General features: G+C 29.5%; 1 protein-coding gene and 1 long non-coding RNA gene across 2 annotated transcripts; one reads left to right on the plus strand and one right to left on the minus strand.

The window, feature by feature from the left end:
- Positions 1 to 6,271: 6,271 nt before the first annotated feature.
- LOC112703386 (cytochrome P450 72A68) lies at positions 6,272 to 17,668 on the minus strand. Its single transcript, XM_025754807.3, has 5 exons — positions 17,169 to 17,668; positions 10,174 to 10,391; positions 9,751 to 9,995; positions 7,454 to 7,841; positions 6,272 to 6,934 (listed from the first exon to the last, which is right to left on the minus strand). The coding sequence occupies exons 1-5, from the start codon at positions 17,452 to 17,454 to the stop codon at positions 6,503 to 6,505; spliced, it is 1,569 nt and encodes a 522-aa protein (XP_025610592.1). The 5' UTR covers positions 17,455 to 17,668; the 3' UTR covers positions 6,272 to 6,502.
- LOC140174511 (uncharacterized) lies at positions 9,032 to 9,583 on the plus strand. The gene is made up of 2 exons (XR_011864120.1): positions 9,032 to 9,156; positions 9,437 to 9,583. It is a non-coding gene; the product is annotated as an uncharacterized lncRNA (long non-coding RNA).
- Positions 17,669 to 19,629: the final 1,961 nt, after the last annotated feature.

A 19,629-nucleotide genomic window follows, 5' to 3' on the forward strand; every position in this document is an offset into this window, starting at 1 on the left:
ATTAAAAAAACTCATAAAAATATAACATGAGAAATCAGAACACTACACAAATAATATAAAAATATTTATCATATAAATAAAAAATATAATAAAAAATATAAGTAAAAAATACAATAAAAAACATAAAAATTAAAATATAAAAATAAGTATTAAAAATAATAAAAAATTGAAATATTTAATTTGCTAGTGATTAAAACAAATTTGAACTATTTTAATGAAAAAAATTTGGAACGAATAACTATGAAGAAGTAAGAAGAACTGCAAAAAATTATTATGAAAGTAATAGTTATAAGTATCTTTTTATAGAAGAAAATGAAGGGTAGGGTTAGTAAAAAAGAAATAAAATTTCACCTAATTTTCCAAAGACAACAAGCAACCATGAAAGTGAAACGCAGAAGCTACAAATTTTAGCTTCTCCTAAACGTGCATTTAGAAGCAGAAGTGGAATCACTTCTGCGTTCAGAAAGATAAAAATAGCCAAATAAAAAAGTGAAACTTTCAAGAAGCTTAAACGTGCTTCTCTCCTCCCCAACGTGTTTACCAAACATACCCTAAGTATCTGGTTTCGGCTTTTTTGTTACCATATGTCATTTTGTTCGATAAACCCGTAACGTCAACGGGGTAGAGGCCAGGGAGAGGATTTGGAAGATATAGGGATACCGGCAAAACCTCTTCTACCACGACCACAATCAGTACACTGATTTGCAATACTTTTATGCCAATTCTACGGTGTTTTTGTTTGGTGTCTAACTTTTGCCTAAGTTACTTTTTTTATAATAATTTTAAAATATTTAAAATTTTTTAACTTTTATACTTTTAAATTTAAAATTAATTATTTTACCTATTTTAGTAATTAGCAATATTTTTTAGACACCATAGCAAACACCTACTTTTATAACAATAATCAACACAAATCAACCATAATCAATATAATGATTAACAATAATAAAAAATCTAAAAGAATAATAAATCACTACTATATTTTGAACATTTAGTAACATTTATTGCTTAACATTTATTAAAGTGTTCGTGATTATTATAAAATTATATATAAAATAACATTTATAATAAAATGTTAGTAAATATACATAATTTTTTAAAAAGATTTCAAAAATATTACCTATTCCGATCCTGAAAATCAAAATCGGAGACTATCCTAACTGCCAAAAGAAAGATCAGGGAACCTGCTCCAAATTTCATTTTCCTTCACACTCTCGCTCTCGATCTTTGCTTCGCACTCTCGCTCTCAATCTCACTGGCGCTCTCGATCGTGCTCCTCCTCTGCTTCGCACTCTCACTCTCAATCACACTAGCGCTCTCGGTCGTGCTCCTCCGCTCCTTGAATCTCTCTCGTTTCAACAAATTCTAGTGTTGGGTTTGTTATTCTCTATTTTGAGGTGAGTCTAATAGAGGAGAAGAAGAACTACTTTTCGTATTATTTCTTATTTTACTGATTTTGATCCAGATTTAAATCATGCATATGTAATTTTAATTTAGTTATAAAATGAAAACATACACCACCAACTCTCCTCTGTTTCTATTTCTATTTCTCACTCTTGCAATAATCTCCAGGGCTTTCCAGCAATATATAATAGTCCATACTTTGCGCGAAAATAGATGACGTAAACTGGCATTCAACGCCAGTTCCATGTTGCAGTCTGGCGTTCAGCGCCAGAAACAGGTTGCAAGTTGGAGTTCAACTCCAGAAACAGCCCAGGCACGTGAGAAGCTTAAGTCTTAGCCCCAGCACACACCAAGTGGGCCCCAGAAGTGAATTTCTGCACCAAGTATCTTAGTTTACTCATCTTCTGTAAACCTAGGTTACTAGTTTAGTATTTAAACAACTTTTAGAGACTTATTTTGTATCTCATGACATTTTTAGATCTAAAATTTGTACCTTTTGGCAGCATAAGTCTCTAAACCCCATTGTTGGGGGTGAGGAGCTCTGTAGCGTCTCGATAAATTAATGCAATTATTTCTGTTTTCCATTCAAACACGCTTATTCCTATCTAAGATGTTCATTCGCGCTTCACTATGAAGAAGGTGATGATCCGTGACACTCATCACCTTCCTCAATCCATGAACGTGTGCCTGACAACCACATCCGTTCTACATCAGATTGAATGAGTATCTCTTAGATTCCTTAATCAGAATCTTCGTGGTATAAGCTAGAATTGATGGCGGCATTCATGAGAATCCGGAAAGTCTAAATCTTGTCTGTGGTATTCCGAGTAGGATTCTGGGATTGGATGACTGTAGCAAGCTTCAAACTCGCGAGTGTTGGGCGTGATGACAAACGCAAAAGAATCAATGGATTCTATTCCGACATGATCGAGAACCAATAGATGATTAGCTGTGCTGTGACAGAGCATTTGGACCATTTTCACTGAGAGGATGGGAAGTAGCTATTGACAATAGTGATGCCCTACATACAGCTTGCCATGGAAGGAGCCTTGCGTGTGTGAAGAGGAGTACAAGAGCAAAGCTAAAATAAAGAGACAAAGTATCTCCAAAACTCCAACATATTCTCCATTATTGCACAAATAAGTATTTATTGTATGCCCTTTGACTTTTTACAATTAAAACGAAAGAACCCTATTGGCATCCTGACTAAGATAAACAAGATAACCATAGCTTGCTTCAAGCCAACAATCTCCGTGGGATTCGACCCTTACTCACGTAAGGTATTACTTGGACGACCCAGTGCACTTGCTGATTAGTTGTGCGGATTACAAAAGTGTGATTGCAATTTCGTGCACCAAGGAGAGAGACTCTCTCTCTCTAAAAACCTACATCTAAAACCTAAAAATGTGTATGAATGAATGATGAATGATGGATCTCCCCCTTCCAACTACACTCTGCAGCCACTAATCAGTATTTTGAGCCTGAAACTGGGTTAAAAGCAGCCCAGAATTCACTCGCAGCGAATTTATTTTACTGTGGCATGTGACGCTCGTCACTACCAGCTTCTGAAATACTCAATTTCTTGTGTTCCTTCCACTTTTGCATGCTTCCTTTCCATCCTCTAAGCCATTCCTACCCTATAAATCTTGAAAACACTTAACAAATATATCACGGCATCAAATGGTAATAAGAGAAGATTAAAATTAGCAATTTTAAGGCCAAAGAAGCATGTTTTCAATCATAGCACAAATTCGAAAGGATTTATAAAACCATGCAATTTATATGAATACGTGTAAGAATAATTGATAAAATTCACTTAATTTAATACAAAATAAACCATAAAATAGCGGCTCATTATAGGCGCATAAAACAAGAAAGTAAAGAAAAGCAATTAAAGATTGGAGAAGAGATAATATATGGAAGCAATTAAGGTTTTGGAGATGTTTATCTTTCTGGATTCATACTTCTTACTAACTATTTTAACAATGAATGATTAATTCTATGGCAAACTGTAAGTGATTAAACCCCAATTCCTTGGTAATTTAATCTTCTCTAATTCTCATCAAAAGTTAGGGTCAGTGGTCATTCGATTTGAATGAGGGTGAAGCTCAGCATTCTAGTTTATACCACGAAGACCCTAATCACCCCAGATCCTAGCTGAACAGATGTTCTCATGTCCCTAACAAGTTATGGATTAGCCGTCTAAGAGATGTATTCTCAAGCTATACTTCAATACTATCCTGTCAGGGACTCGCAAGAACTCATGTAGAAAAAGGGATCATACTTCCGTTTCACCCAGTTTCATTTAGATTGAAGAATAAAAATATATCTTAGAATGGAATCAAACATATATTAAAATAGAAAAGTAATAATATTAATCCATAGAAATAAACAGAGCTCCTAACCCTAACCAAGAGATTTAGTTGCTCATGACTTACAGAGAAAACAGAGTAAAAAAAGTAAAAGAACATCTAAAGTAATGTCTCCCCTCCTGAGAGCATGATCTCAGGAGGAAGGAAGTCCCTAATTTATAGAAAAAATCTCTAAGAATAAATCTAAAATTCAAATTCAAAATTAAATGAAAACAAAAGATATTGTTTGTAATTAAAAATTACAAAAAGAAAATAAAATAAGTTAAGAAGTGCTAAATCCGCTTGATAGGCCCAAAGAGAAGTGATTCGGACTGTTGGGGACGTTGTACTTCAGGGGTGCACGTTAAGCGCCCAAAGGGGGTCGACATTAGTGCATTCTGAGGTCCCCTGCTGGCGTTCAATGCCAAAAAGGGTGTCCAACGCCGGGAGGGGGTGCTAGTTCTGTCCCTTTTGGGCGCTAAACGTCAGGCTCAGAGTTTAGCGCCAGTTTTGGCAGTGATTCTGGAAGAAAAGTATAAACTATTATATATAGTTGGAAAGCTCTGAAAGTTGGCTTTCTAATACCGTTGAGATTGTGTTAATTAAACCTCTATAGCTCACGTTATGCTCATTGAAATGCAAGGAGGTAAGGACTGATAGCATCTACTATTCTTTCTTTGTTGTTGCACAAGACTTTGCCAAATTCGCCCAACGTAATATACCACAAAGAGGATTTTTGCACTAAAACTTAATAAAATTTAACTAAAAACGACTAGAAAATACTAGGAAAAAAGGTATAATAAGATATTCACTTGTCAATGTCATGGTTTGAGTGCAAAGATTTGAACCTGATTAATAGATTTTCTGCAAATCAGAATTGATATGATTTTTACAAGAAATTTCTTAGGTTGGTTCGAAATCTAATATCTAGGAGCAAAGCCTTCTCCTATTTTTGGATATCAATTTACCATGCATCAAAATCTTACAATGAAAGAAACTAAAAAAAACCTTGAACATAAAAATGACTAGAATTTAAACTTGTTGAAAAGATTAACTGCGAAGCATAAAGTACATAATTTTAAAGAATAATGAAAGAAATGATAGAAGAAAACCTACAGAAATTTGACTCAAAGCAAAGTCTCAAAAAGTCACTAGAAATGTGAGAATTTGTATGAGAAATTTGACTCAAAGCAAAGTCTCAAAAAGTCACTAGAAATGTGAGAATTTGTATGAGTGTGTTTCTGAAAACAATTTCCAACTCTCAACCCTTATTTTCTATCCTATTTATAAATATGTTCATCCAATCCTCTGATGACACTTGTCGAGCGACCTATGGTTCAATGAAATAATCATTCCCGCTAAAACACATCGCAATAATTGCTCTCTTGACCACTTTCATCACTTCTTAGAACCTATTCTGCCACTAGATCAATCTCATCCTCATTGTCGATACATCATATACTTGTATTTCTCCGGCTTGATTCATTAGTCGAACCCCTCCTCAACTTTAATATATATCGATGGCCTAACTTATTATTTTGTCGGTTTTTAGCAAATCGATGGTGGTTCGAATAGTTTGAGAGCGAAACTAACTCTTTTTTTGCGAGTACCAATTTTCTAGAAGTGTATCAAAGTTCCTCGAATTAGACGGGATTAGAAGAAAATACTGAAAATACAATAAATAAAAGGTTTTGAAGATAAAATCGACTGGAATTGAAATGGTTTGCATTGAATTTAAATAAAGCAATAAATGCATTCGATTAGATCAAATGACTTTGAATTTCGAAAATAACAATACGGAAATGTAAAATTGAACATGGAACTTAAATGTTGCTTGAAAGATAAATTTGCGAGAAAAGTAAAGTTTGCAGAAAATGTAAATGGAAAGTAAAACAAGTGTAAAGAATCCTACAAAAAATTAACTCAAAGCAGACTCAGAAAGTCTCTGAGATGTGAGTATGCATGAGTAATTTCTGAAACAAAGTTTCAATCTCTGTGACTTCGAGCCTTCTAGTATTTATAGCCATTTTTTTAACTGATTAATTTGAAATGAATCTCTCACGTGTAAAAACGTAAATAAGCGTTCTACTCTTTTGCCTGATCATGTGACAATTTAAAAAGGATTTTCAATTTCAAAGTTTTGGATCTTCTTTGTTGAATACCTCCTCAATTTGTTAAGTTAATCAGACTCTTAATGTTCTCAAACACATGTCTCCTTCGATGGCAACTTCTTTTCGAAAGCTCACTTAGTTACTAGAACAACCTCCTCCTTCGAATTCAATTTGACAATTTGTCTTGACCAACAACACCTATCGACCTGCCAGCATTTGTGGAGTAACAGAACCACACTATAGTTTTTTTTTTCCTTTTTTGTTTTACATTATAATTAAGTGATTGAAGATCAAATACTGAGGTGGATGAAAGTGGCTCGGAAGAAGAGCTTTGTAGCAATATAAATAGACTTATGAAACAAAAACTAAGCCACCAGAATATTCAGAAAACACGACAACACAAGGTGAAGAAACGTATCAATTTGTTTTCTTAAGAAAATTACAAGTGTGTTGAATTGATTGTATTATTACAGAAGGTATCAAATATAAGATATACATCTCAGAAAATATTAAGAATGATAGTATTCTTTTATTCTCTTTTTTCTCTCTTTACCCTCCTTAATATTTTACAACAAATAGATATAGCACATTCTTAACTCATCATAAAAACTAAATGTCCCGAGCATATTATTATTTTTATATTTTCACCTTACGTAAAATGATATGAGCGCCATATTGTGGATGAAGTGTAGCCATAACCATCGGAGCATGAGTATATGCCGGAGAAAGTTCAAATGAAAAATGTTGTAGAATCAATGATAAAGCCATCTTTGCTTCTAATAACGAGAAGTTTTGTCCGATACAGATTCTAGGACCCCATCCAAATGGAAAAAAAGAAGCTTTGCCATTTGTTGCCTTAAAAATTCCTTCTGAAAATCTTTCAGGATCGAATTCCTTTGCATTATCACCCCAAAGTCCAACATCATGGTGAACCAAAACAATTGGCAAGTAAATTTGGACTCCTTCAGGCAAATTTAGGTCCCCAAGTTTCATATCTTTGCCGGTATTTCGAGTAAGCCCAAGTACAGGTGGATATAACCTGAGAACCTCATATAATATCATAGTGACCTGGTTTAAGAAATTTATATTAATAATAAGTATCGAACAATGAGAGTTCTATTTATTATCTTAATATTTAAATAAGTAAACATTTAAAAACTATATATACATTTATCTAAATTCAGTATAATTTTGTATCACAAATCTATAAATCTAGTAATTTATGATTTTTATAAGTGTGATTGTTGTGGATACCATGAGTCCATCACCCCCTAGTCTCCCATTCACCTATTAGAGTCAACTAGTGAGCTAACCTTTTTCAAGCTAAATACTAGTTAATTTTTTTAACAAATTTTAAATTTTAAACTCTAAATTTTAAACATAAAGTTTTAAATCTTAAATTTTATACTCTAAACCTTATGTTATCCAAAAATAAATATTAAAAAAACAAATTTATAATAAAAAAATTGACTAATGTTAATTAAGGTGGCTATGCTTTATGATAGGTATTACCTATTTACCCACATGATTTACGGAGGTAGGTAAAATTGATATCTAACTTCAAATAAGTAATATCAGAATACTTACAATTTTAAGGCGATTTAAGCCATCAAGGTGTGGTTTTTGGCTACCAAAGACCTGAAAGACTTCTTCCCTTGCTCGAGCTTGCCAATGAGAATGCTTACTGAGTAACACCATGGTCCAAACCAGTAAAACTGAAGTCGTCTCTTGTCCCGCAAAGTAGAACAATTTACATTCATCGATTACATCTTCAAGACTCATTCCATTATTCTTATTCTTTCCATGCTCTTCAATTTCCTTATAATTTGATTCCAACAGTATACCCAATAAGTCATCTTTAGTTGTCTCACCTGCTTTTAGTGCTTTCTCTTTCTTATTAATTATATCCTTAAGTGAAGTTTTTATTTCTCTGTGAATTTCCTTCATCCTCCTATTGACAGGAGTAGGTAAAAACCTGCAAATAAACATCATTAATATTGTGATTATTTCGATTTTCTAGTACCATCAGCAACTAATAGTGATAAACCTACTAAAATTTTGGTATTTGAAATTAAAATTATATATTTAAATTAAATCCCTAATAGTTTGATTAGCTTTTCAAAAATATATTAATATAAAATAATAAGTGAATTTTTAATTGTTCTTCTCTTTTTCATTTTTAACACAATTAAATATAGATTTTTTCTATAAATATTTAACTATTCATTATCTCTTATTTAATTGTCTCCACTCGCTATAATAGTATAAAAAAAATTTCTCGAAAATGAATGTTACAGATAAGACTATATATTTAGAGATTAAAACAAAAAAATAATACAAAAATTTAAATAATATATATATATATATATATATATATATATATATATATAATTTCTTATTTCAACTAACTGTTAAAAAACTTGAAATAATTTCATTTATATTGAGAAGGTTAAACTTAAATTTAGTAATTAACTAATTAATTAATTTTATAAAATTCATTATAACCTTTATTATTTTTTATTAAATTTTTTTATTTATTTTTTATTTTAAGATCTTTTTGTTTCAGTCGATATTTTTCAATTTGACAGGACAAAAATTAATCCGTTGCAGATCAAAGTTTTATTTAAAAGTTTAACATTGACCAATAAATTACTACATGTACAAAAAAATTCGAATCTCTAATATTACCAGACTAATGAATTAATTACAAAACAATCCTAAGTTAGTCATACATATAATAAGATAATGAGTGACTTTAGGTTGTATTTAAAAAAAAAAAGACTAATAACTTAAAGACAAAAACTAAAAGATACAAAATAAATTAAACCTCTTTATTGTGTTTGTAATAAAATTACTTGATATTTTGTATTATTTAAAATAAATATAGAAATTAAAACAAATAAAATTTGTTAGCCCATCCACCTTTTCTCATTCCCCTTCTGTCACATACCTAACCTTCCCCTCTTCCGGTGAGAAGCTGTTGGACCACTACATGCTCAATTCGGAGCTTGATGCTTTCAACGAGTCTCTAGTGTTCGACGATTTTTTGGTGATTCCCAAAGAGCAGGGCATGTCAATTTGCACAGAGATTCTCAATTAGGAAAAAATAAAAATTAAAAGAGGGGTGTGTGTTTGATTTCCCTCCTCTTTGGAGTTCTTGTTATCATTCTTGGGTGCTCAAGGGTTACTGGGTAATAATGTGATGTGTATGTAGGAAAAAGATCAAAACATGGAGAATGGAGCGAATTGGAGTTTCCTCAAGAAGAAAAGGGGACCATGCTGGCTGGAAGGTAGAGTGGTACACTTTGAATTTCAAGAGTTTAAAGAGTGTATTTTCAAAAAAATATTATTAAAATTTTAGTTTTGGTTTCCATAAATTTCAATCTAATATATCTTCACATTTTAAAAGTATTGAAGGGTATGTCTTAAAATTGAAATTTTAGTTTTACTTTCTAATTAACAAACATAATATTTAGTCTTAATCTCTCAATTTCAGTATTGAGAAACAAACACAACCTTAGAGACATGAAAAAGAAATAATGATGATTACATTTTTGAATTTTGATTTAGGTTGATGATCTCTGACGAGGAATAGTAGTGGAAGAAGGTTGAGAGTTGTTTAATATGTAAGAGACAGATAAATAAAAATATGTTTAAATATTTTGTATTTATATTTATGTTTGCACCAAACAAGATATAAAGAAACTTTTTCATCTCTGTCTCTAGTTTTTTCGTTTCTATCTCTTTATTTTTGTATTTCTGTCTGAAGATATAATTCAAATAGTGTCAAATTGTGTGTGTTTGTTAAAAGTAAATGTCATTTGCTAATGGTAATCTTGCATTAGTTAATTATAAGCTAGGTTTGATATGTAAAGTAATCTTACCTCCATCCGGGAATGTAAACTGTCATTATAATTTCCATTGTAAGTTTAAGCTGCTCTTTTTGAAGTTCAAATATTCGTATTCCTTCTTCGTAACTACTTCCAAATGCTGCGCGAGAAATGACATCACTGGCCATATTTTGAAGAAAAGGCCACACGTCAATTTCACAGCTTCCATTCGATGACAACATTTTCTCCCATTTATTTATCATATCATTGCAACTTTTGAAGAATATTGGTACCATAATCTGCAAAGCAAGATAGAAAAAATAAGTCAAATAAGGTTCTTAAAAAAAGAAAAAAGAAAAATGTGTTACTTGGTAATAATGTATATGCAAGTTATCGCAAACTATGCCACATCAAAATTGAGGAATGAAAAAATTCCATGCTCATCATTTCAATTCAGATATATGTAGTGAAAATAACCTTCAACTTTTCTAAATGAAATGCAGGGTTGATTATTCTTCTATGTTTGCTCCACTTCTCACCGTCATGACCAGCAAGACCATTAACCAATAACTTGATCAATGGATTTGTATCTGGCTTCGGAAAATCATAGACCTTGTTGAATACATCTTTGATTAGCTCAGGATCTGTGACAATCACTCTTGGTGTTCCTCCAAACCAGAAAAAAGAATTATTCCCTGTATAATACAAAGGACTGTATAAGAATTATTTTGTTAGAGAAATAGTTACTAGTAGATATTTATGCCACCTAGGTGGGTTTTGTATAAAATGCTAATCTACAATGTAAAAATGTGAGAACTTTTATTCTATAGCTACTTGAATTAGTTTTAACACCAACACTTCATTATTCAAAGTTCTCTCTCTTTCTCTTTCCTCAGTCTCTCTCATATCAAATTTTGGTCAAATTTTGGTAAGAAAAAAGTTAGACAAAAATATAAGAGTCTTTAAATGGCTATTTTATTGGCTATCCAAAGAAATCTAAAGGGTATATTTTTTATTATCCAAACCATAGTCCAAGAATTGTAGAAACTAGTAATGCAAAATTCTTTGAAAATGGTAAAGTTAGTGGGAGTGAAAATTATCAAAATGTAGAAATAAAGGAAATTAAAGTTTATGTTCCTATACATGTTAGTGTTCCTTTATCCACACATATTCAAAGAGTTGTTCCAACTATTGTCGAACACATTAATAGTGATGAACAAGATTTGAATGATAATGCTCCCAATAAAGAAATTAACTCACAAATATCAGAAAGAAATAAATTTCAAGAAATACCATTGAGGAGATATCAAAGAAAAAGAAAGTCAGCTATTTCAAACTATTATGAGACTTATTTACAAGAAGAAGATATTGGAATATCTAAAGATTCAGTTTCATTTACACAAGTCATAAATAGTAATGATTCAGAAAAATGGATTGATGCCATGAAAGAAGAGTTAAAATCCATGGAAGATAACAAGGTTTGGGATATTGTTGCATTGCCAGAAGGTGCTAAATGTATTGGTTGTAAATGGGTCTTTAAAGTTAAGCGAGACTCAAAAGGCAATGTTGAACGATATAAAGCTAGACTTGTTGCTAAAGGATTTACTCAAAAAAATGGTGTTGATTATAAAGAAACATTTTCACCTATTTCTAAGAAAGATTCATTGCGTATTATTATGGCACTTGTGGCTCATTATGACTTAGAATTATATCAAATGGATGTAAAAACTACCTTTCTGAATGGTAATCTTGATGAAGAAGTTTATATGGATCAACTTGAAGGTTTTTCAACTGAAGGAAAAGGTCGTATGGTGTGTAAACTTAAGAAATCAATATATGGACTAAAACAAGCCTCACGACAATGGTATATTAAGTTTAATAATACCATTCTTTCTTTCGGTTTTGAAGAAAATGTTGTTGATGTATGCATATACCGAAAGGTCAGTGGGAGTAAGTTTATCTTTCTAGTCTTATATGTTGCTTGCAACAAATAATTTGGGAATGTTGCGTGAGACTAAAGAATATCTTTCTAGAAACTTTTAAATGAAAGATATGGGAGAGGCATCCTATGTGATAGGAATTGAAATTTTTCGTGATAAATAGGATTGTTAGGATTGTCTCAGAAGGCCTATATAAATAAAGTTCTAGAGAGGTTCAACATGAAAAAGTGTTTCGTAGGAATTGCACCAATTCAAAAAGAGGACAAGTTTAGTCTTATGCAATGCCCAAAAAATGATATAGAACGGAAGCGAATGGAAGGAATTCCATATAGTTCTGTAGTGAAAAGTCTTATGTATATACAAACTTGCACAAGACCGGATATTAGCTTTGCAGTAGGAATGTTTGGAAGGTATCAAAGTAATCCTAGAATGGATCATTGGAAAGCTGCAAAGAAGGTTTTAAGATATCTTCAAGATACAAAGAATTATATGCTCATGTACAAAAAATGTAGCCAATTAGAAGTAATTGGTTATTCAGATTTAGATTTTGGTGGATGTGCTGACACAAAAAAGTCTACATTTGGCTACTTATTCTTATTTGGAGAAGCTGCCATATAATGGAAAAATTCCAAGCAAAGCATTGTAGCAACATTTACTATGGAAGCAGAATTTGTAGCAAGTTTTGAAGCTACAAATCAAGCTTTATGGCTGCGAAATTTTATTTCAGGACTTGGCATTGTTGACTCAATTGCTAGGCCATTGAAAATTTATTGTGATAATTTTGCAGCAGTATTTTTTTCAAAAAATGATAGATATTCTAAAGGTGCCAAACATATGGAAATAAAGTACTTTGACGTTAAGGAAGAAGTTCGAAAACAAAGAGTGTCCATAAAAATATGTTAGAACAGAACTTATGATTGCTGATCCATTGACTAAAGGATTGCAACCAAAGACATTTAAGGAACATGTACATAAAATGGGTCTTGGTTCTTCTAAATGATACTAACACTTTGAGCTCCCTATGTTTATCTATATGTTTTTTGAACAATGATAGTTTGTTGTTTCTAATTAAAGTAATATTATTTTATGAGTTATAACATAATGATCTAGAAACTTTATGGGACCGATATAAAATTTTGTGTTATTTATGTAACTTGTGTAGTAAGATGCTAGTGGTTGTAGTATATGGAAGAAAATGTGTTTCATATTAAATACATGACTACCATAACTCACACAAAGTATTTTATCATATTAAAGCAATTATGTAACGTGTGAAAACATGATTACAGTTAGGCCAAGTGGAAGAATGTTGGAAGTTTATTGTAATTTAAATTTCTGTTGTGGCCTAATTGTAATTATCTATAAACTATTAATGATTTAATCTCATCCGTTAATTCTAATGTTTGATGGACGCATTAGATTTAAAGATAATAACACATAAAATGTGGTCCTCTCTCTGCCTCTACACACGACGTTTTACAGTTTTTACTCACTGAAAAATATTAAGAAACTTCCATCTTGATGAACGTCTAGAAGAAAGAAAAGAGAGAGAAACCAGTGTTGAAGTTCAACTCTATTGTAACTAAAACTTTGCAAAATCAGTTTTAAAGTTTAATTCTACCATAATCAATACTTGTTATGACAACCAATCCAGGTATGAAAATCACAATTTTTAAAATCTTAATTAATGCTTCTGCTAAATTAAGTTTACATTTACCACATTATTAACACACTGCCAACTTTAGATTGTTCTGGTGATTGAATTTTTTGAAGCTTTTTAGAGCAAAAGTGAAAGAATTTCTTTTGATACCATGTTAATTCAGAGAGTTGGAGAAATGAATGATGGAAAAATCAATGAATTTCATTGAGTTCTTTTTGGTTTATATACAAGAAATGAGAAGAACTTGCTTACTTGGTTTAACAAGCTAAGTAACATAACTAACTTCAACTAAATTTTCAATTGACTAACTTGCCTAACCAATTAAATATAGGAGCTACTTAGACAAAGACACTTAAAACGTTTTTTTTAAAGATATTTTTAAATAATTAAAATTCAATACATATAATTCATTAAACTATATTATTTTTATTAAAATTAAATCAGATAAATTGATTTAGCAAAAAAATTGATAAATTACACCTTGAACCGGTCTAAATTAATATTTTTTTATAAAAAATAATTACAATACTTTATAATAAAAAATAACTAAAATATTCTTATATATATATTAAAAATCCTAAATTTTAACCCTTTTCTTTTCTTTGTGCCGTTATAGGGTTAGAATTTAGGGTTTTCAAAATTAAAAAATATTATAATAAGAATATTTTAGTCATTTTCTATAATAAGATTATTGTAGTCATTTTTTATAAAAAAGAATATTAATTTAGATCGGTTTAAAATTTGATTTATCAATTTTTCAGCTAAATTAATTTGTCTGATCTAATTTTGACAAAAGTAATATAATTTAATCAATTATATGTATTAAATTTTAATTAATAAAAAAATATTTAAAAAAAACATTTTAAATATCTTTATCCGAGTGACCTCTATTAAATATATCAGGTGCTAACAATCTGATTTTGTGATTAACATTTATTGAAAATTAAAGTATTTGACTAGAATTTCTTAAAAACTGATTTGAGATATTAATTATATATTAAAGATAGTAATATCTTTTTATTTTCTTTTTATTTTCAAATTATGACAAAATTCATTGCACAGAACTCCAGAGTCCAAAGTATGTCCAGAATACGTAGCATATTTGTTTGCACGTATGTGGAGAACACAATAAAATAATTCGGGTTAATACTCAAATTTGTTTTCGAAAAATAACCTAATCTCTAAATTGATCCTCAAAGTATTTTGTTATCTTAGTTTTCAAAAGATACAATCATAAGTTAAATCAGTCCTTTCATATGTTAAATGATATATGACATATCATATTAAGTGTCATATTACATAATGACATAATAATTAATGTCACATAATTAACGAAATCTTTCTATATGTAACGAAATGGAGGTTAGCATGAAAATTAAATATATATCGAGAAGATCGAGATAAGTCATTATATTACCACTACAATCTTCATGCTATATAATTAGTAAAAAGAGGGAATAATAACTATCCTCAACATAAAAAAATATTAGTAAAAAATATTTGGGTTTTGATCGGAAAATTGATTAAAAACTAAAAATGCAAAAACTTTGAAATATTTAATATATATTGAAAATCTAAACTTTTTAGTTTTTATAAAAATATTTTACTTTTTGCTTCTTAAGAATATTACTAGTTATTAACTGGATAAATGAAATGAAACTTGTTGAAGTCATGGCTTGCGTTGCGTGTGGTCTTTGCAGTGGCGGAGTTTGAAATAAAATTTTGGGGGGTCAGATAGAAAATAATTGTGAAGAAGTTTTTTATATGAACTCATTTAAGATAAGTTCATCTAACCTCATCTCTTTGATTTTGGTGATATTACTAAATTTAAAGCCGTTTTTCAGTGTTTCGTTGTAAAGAATTAAAGTCAAACTCATCAGATATAACTCTTTAAACTTTTGAAGGTTGTATCTCACTTTCTTCGTGATTCATTCAAGTAGAAGAACTATCTACAAGGGTTAATATTGTAAAAATTATATGTTCTCCTTCTTAAATATTAGCCTTCCTCTTAAAAATGTATCAGTTCTTTGATTTTTCATTATTATTTTATACAAAAATTTGAATATATCTTGTAAAATATGTAAAAAAGAAATTAAAAGGATAAATACTAAAATTTATAATATTTATTAAATTTTTTTATCAATTTATACAAATACAATAATATCAATACTTATTGAATATTCTAATATTTTTTAGCATATAAAAAATTAAATTAAATAAACAGTAAAATATAAAATAATATTAAATTACATAAATAAAAAAACCTAATTTTTTTATATTTGAATTCAAAGATAGAGAGAGTGTTACTTATTGAATAGAGAGAGCTGTAAAATGTGAATACACTTAGTTCAGTCCAAATCTAATAAGGTTTGAATATTTAAAACTAAAAATTATTGTGCAATAAAAGCAAGAGATAAAAATTAAACTTTGATATTTTAAGTCATAGTAAAGTATTTGAGTCAACTGAATTATTTTTTATTTTTTAAAAAAATACTACTAATTTTTTTAACAAAAATTTGGGGGGCCGTGACCCCTCTTGTCTTAACTAAGCTCCGCCCCTGATCCTTTGTTTTCGTGTGATGACGAGTTTGTATGTCGTTGTCATTGTTTCTAGTCCAAAGAACCAAGATACGCACGAGTTTGTATGTCGTTGTCATTACTTGTGTTTTCAAGTTAATTGAAGATGGCTTACGAGTTACGTCCAAGAAACAAGTTTCCGATTGACATTATTTCTCTATTATTTATATCTTTTTTGTCCATATCATATGACTTAGAGACACTGATGATTTCAATAAAAAAATGTGATGTTTGTTATTTTTGTGTATATTTTTTATAACTTTTATATTTTGTATTAAAAGTGATTAATAAAAATAAAAAATTTATCTTTAATATTATATAAAAAAGTATAAAAATATACATAAAAAATAATGCATATATTATTTTTGGTTAAAAATAAAATCAAATACATGTCTTCTTTTATTTGACTATACAACATGATAAATACACAGATTACAAGACTTGAATATATATATAAAGTAAAAGTAAAATATTTAAAATTTATTAAATATTATTTTTTTATCTTTTTTAATAAATTAGACAGCGTATGTTAGGCACATAATATTTATCATATATATATATGACATTTTGCAAAAGAAGAATGGATGGTTACGTATCAAGGAAAAATGTCCTTGCTTCAACTCAAGTCCAATTGGTTAACAGTTGATCTCATCATGAGCCCATCAAATTCGGGTTGGACACTACTCCTTTTAACTCTAATCTTAAATAACCTTGTTATCAGTAAATCCCCCTTTCTATGACTATCTAAGACATATTTATATAAACCAATAACTCGTATAGTTTTTTCATATTCATCCCAGAAATTATGAATTTGAATTTTTTTATTTTCAGTAAACCAAAAAAACACATATTCATATAATGTTAAAGTTGTCGCTATAAATTAAGAGATAAATTAATTTTGATATATAATAATTTTATACGTAATATTACATTATTAAAAAATAAGTTTTTTAAATTCATATCCTAAAAAAGAATTTAAATTTTTTAAACTTTATATTTTTATTCAAAAAAATAAAATATAATTTTTTATTCTTAAATAATTTTTTTCATACTTTTTTTAATTTTATCCATAAAATAAATAATAAAAAAATCACTTTTATTTTTTAAAATAAATTTAAAATTTAAAGATTCAAATTTAAAAAACAATATAATTTGATAAATATATAAAATATTTTATAATATATATTAGTGTATATCAAAAATTAAACTCCTAAAAAATATACGATGACTTAATATAAAATAAAACTGAATTTAGATATTACAAATTCCATAGCTAATAATTAGACATATCGTACCGTATTCGTTGAAGCATTGTAGGACATAAGGCTGCGTACGAGGAACAATATCGTCATCAGAGGTGTTCATGGGTTTGGTTCTTGCTTCCCTTTGCATCTTCATAAAATCTTTCGAGTCTCCAACTAGAACCTTATACGGTGTGCCTCGAAGGCCTTGATCTCTTAGCAACCTCTCAAGCTTCTTTGGCCTCAGCCATAACCAATTGAGGACCCTCCATCCCCATGAAAGCAACACAACTACTGTGGCTGCAGCAATAACAATATTAGTGGACCATGCTATTTCCATTTTCTTGTTTTCTCTCTCCGATATGTTGAAAAATAAAAATAAAGACAAGAAGATTTTATAGAGAAGGAAGCCAAGTGTTTCACGGAAAATAATATATGGAAGAAGTTAAAACTTCTGGAATTTCGGTGGAGATAATTATGAGACCTGCTGGCATGCTGCAGTACCATATACATTTTTATATTTTTTTATATAGAGAAGGAAGCCAAGTGTTTCCTCGTCGCTCGATATTTTCAAGGTACAAATAATGTGAAATATTGCTACTTGATTTGTATGGTAATTAAAAAATTTATGATTTTGCTACTAGTAATCTCGGTATTTGATGATAATAAGAATATAAATAAAAAAATTTTGTTGGAAAAAAAATTAAAAGATGATACATTTAAAATTAGAATTTAATTTTAATACACAAATATTATAATTATAGTAAAATTTTTTATTTTGTGTTTTTAGTGAGCGCCATTTAGATAAGTTGAGTAACCATTATAAAACTCTTTTAAATATTATAATTGTGTTAAATACACATTGATTGAATAAATAAATAAAATTTAAGCGATAGGCTGGGTAAATAACAAAAGTATCTTACATAACTATATGTTTAGCCATATAAACCCAGAGGTCTATTAATGAAGTTTTAAATATTTGAAATTAGATTAACATATAAAAAGTATATTAATCTAGAACTATAAAAAATAATTTATAATTGCTTTAATTTCATCATCTTATAGTTTTAAAGAGTGTTGCATAATATTTTAGTTATTAACAACTTGATCAATTCTATCTATATAAAATTATGTAGTCAATTTTTCATCCAACAATTGCAAAGTTGAAGAAAAAAATTTCTTTCTATTGCTGCATGCTACGTCAAAATCTAGGGTTTTATACGAATTAGATTGGATTGGATATAGCTTAAAATTTTAGTTGATTTGTACTACACTCATTAAATTAGATCGATATTCGTATTTTTTGAGATCAGATCTGATCCGATCTAATCCACATATTTACAGATTGGATAGAATCGGATATCGTATATTCGCATAATTCAAAAAAACTGTTTTAAAGTCTTGTTTGGCTATTTTTTTTAAAAATGTCCAAAACATCTATTTTTTTTCCTGTTTAAATCTATTTACTCCTAAAATATTATTAATAAAAATTCTCTTGAATAATAAAAAAATAATAATAACACAAAATATCATAAAATTTATAAAACAACACACTAAATAAGCAATTCAGCATACTAAAACAAGTTTTAATTGAGATATCTTTTTCAATTGACACTATATCAGCAACCATTCATTTCTATTAAGAAATAGCAAGTGAAAAAAAAATTAGTAAAACATGGTAGAATAATTTGAAAGAAGCAATGTAAATTATTATATACCAATACAAGCATTAGTGAATGCTCTCGGCTTCAGACTCACTTGTATTGTTAGTAAACACTTGCTTATTATCAGCTATTCTAATTTTAAACAAGTGAACAATCTTACAATTAAATAAACCATATTAATTCATAAATCATCAGTGTAGCAGTGCCATATGACTACAATTAAATAAATTATATAAACACTCAGTACCATATCAGTTTACAATTAAATAAATCATTCTAACTTTCAAACAAATAAATCATATGACTGCAAAGATTCATTGAGTTGATTAATAACATTATTGATGCAATATTTTCAAACCCTCAGTGCCATTCGTCGACCAATATAAATTCTATCTTTTAACTTAGATAATTTTTTTTAGTGATCTTCCACACATTTTATAGAGTCTATTACACAATAATACAATAATTTTATTACTTTAATCTATAAGCATTTATATACAAATAATATTTAGATTATTATGATACTTTATTATTTAAAAATTAAAATTAAATTACCTGATGAGTTGAAGACGATGGAAACAATGAAGATGAAGGAGCCGTGGTCTGACAGGGCCACTAGAGGAGACGACCACCACCGATGAAAGAGACGACCACGCCGTTGGAGGAGACGACCGCATCGTTGGAGGAGACGACAAATGCGCTGAGTCGCTGATGAAGGAGACGACCACCGCGCCTATGAAGAACAAGACCACCGTCCACTGCGTCGATGGAAGAGACAACGAGCGTGCAGCTGGAGGAAATGACAAACTTAGGAGACGACAGAAGAGACGCGACGATGAACGAGCGCCAAT

The sequence above is a fragment of the Arachis hypogaea genome, chromosome 7 (assembly GCF_003086295.3).
Source record: "Arachis hypogaea cultivar Tifrunner chromosome 7, arahy.Tifrunner.gnm2.J5K5, whole genome shotgun sequence".
NCBI classification, from domain to species: Eukaryota; Viridiplantae; Streptophyta; class Magnoliopsida; order Fabales; family Fabaceae; genus Arachis; species Arachis hypogaea.